General features: G+C 63.0%; 1 protein-coding gene across 1 annotated transcript in view; it reads right to left on the bottom strand.

The window, feature by feature from the left end:
* Positions 1 to 576: 576 nt before the first annotated feature.
* LOC108642978 (E3 ubiquitin-protein ligase TRIM7-like) overlaps positions 577 to 1212 on the bottom strand; it is a gene marked incomplete at its 5' end in the record, with an annotated part of 6796 nt that continues 6160 nt past the window's right edge. The window contains one exon of the mRNA XM_029958961.1: positions 577 to 1140. Within this exon, the coding sequence (XP_029814821.1) occupies positions 610 to 1140 (531 nt within the window). The remainder of the gene's footprint in view (positions 1141 to 1212) is intronic.

The raw sequence follows: 1212 nt of genomic DNA, 5'->3' as shown, positions 1-1212 counted from the left end.
AGGAGGAGGAGGAAGGGGAGGAAGCGGAGAAGGTGGAGGATGAGGAGAGGAGGAGGAAGGGGAGGAGAAGGAGGAGAAGGTTGAGGATGAGGAGGAGGAGAAGGGGAGGAGAGGAGGAGGAAGAGAGAAGGAGGAGGAGGAGAAGGTGGAGAGGGAGGAGAAGGGAGGGAGGAAAAGGTGGAGGATGAGGAGGAAGAAGGCAAGGAGAAGGAGGAGGAGGAGAGGAGGAGGAGGAGGAAGGGGAGAAGATGGAGAGGGAGAAGGTGAAGAAGGGGAGGAGGAGGAGGAGGAAGAGGAGAAGGTGAAGAAGGGAAGAAGGAGGAGGAGAGGAGGAGAGGAGCAGGAGAGGAGGAAGAAGGGAAGAAGGTGAAGAAGGGGAGGAGGAGGAGGTGGAGGGTGAGGAGGAAGAGGAGAAGGTGAAGAAGGGAAGGAGGAGGAGGTGGAGGAGGAGAAGGGGAGGAGGAGAAGGAGGAGAGGAGGAGGAAGGGAAGGAGGAGAAGGGAAGGAGGAGGAAGTGGAGGATGAGGAGAGGAGGAGAAGGGAAGAAGGAGGAGGAGGAGGAGGAGAAGGGGAGTGGCGGTGGCAGCTCGGGCAGACGGGCAGACCCCCTCAGTTGCAGAGGGACAGCGAGGAGCCGACGTAGAAGAGCCAGAAGAAGGGGAAGATCCTCTCGGAGAAGGCGGCGGTGAAGGTGAAGATGGGCGCCATGGTGTCGGCGTTGTAGAAGGCCACCCAGCCGCCCTCGTAGTCCAGGTAGACCCCCACCTTGCGCGGCCGCTCGCACAGCGACAGCGGCGTCTCGGGCGAGGTGAACGCCTGGTACTGATCCCAATTCTTGCCCTTCCAGTTGAGCCCCACCGCCCAGATCCCCTCCTCGGGGGCGAAGTCGACCTTCTCCTTGCGCCGCACGGACTCGCGGGCGGCCCCCAGCACCCAGCTCTCGCCGTCGCCCACCTCCACCTCCCAGTAGTGGCGGCCCGAGGAGAAGCCCTCGCGGGCCAGGACGCAGAAGGCGTAGTCGAAGCGCTTGGGGTGCGCCGGCAGCTCCTGCGGGGCCCCGCGCAGGCGGACGCTGCGCTGGTCCTCCGACAGCACCAGGTAGGGGTTGGCCGTGTCGGGGTCCAGGGAGAGATCAGCTGAAAAAGGGAGGGTAGAAAAGGGGTGATTCAGTGGTTGTATCCCAAATGGAATGGGGAGGATGCAGGGGGGTCA

This window comes from Manacus vitellinus, unplaced genomic scaffold (assembly GCF_001715985.3).
Source record: "Manacus vitellinus isolate BGI_N305 unplaced genomic scaffold, ASM171598v3 scaffold_187_pilon, whole genome shotgun sequence".
In the NCBI taxonomy this organism is placed as follows: Eukaryota; Metazoa; Chordata; class Aves; order Passeriformes; family Pipridae; genus Manacus; species Manacus vitellinus.
The sequence above is the reverse complement of the archived record's forward strand: the minus strand, read 5'-3'. Positions and strand labels throughout refer to the sequence as shown.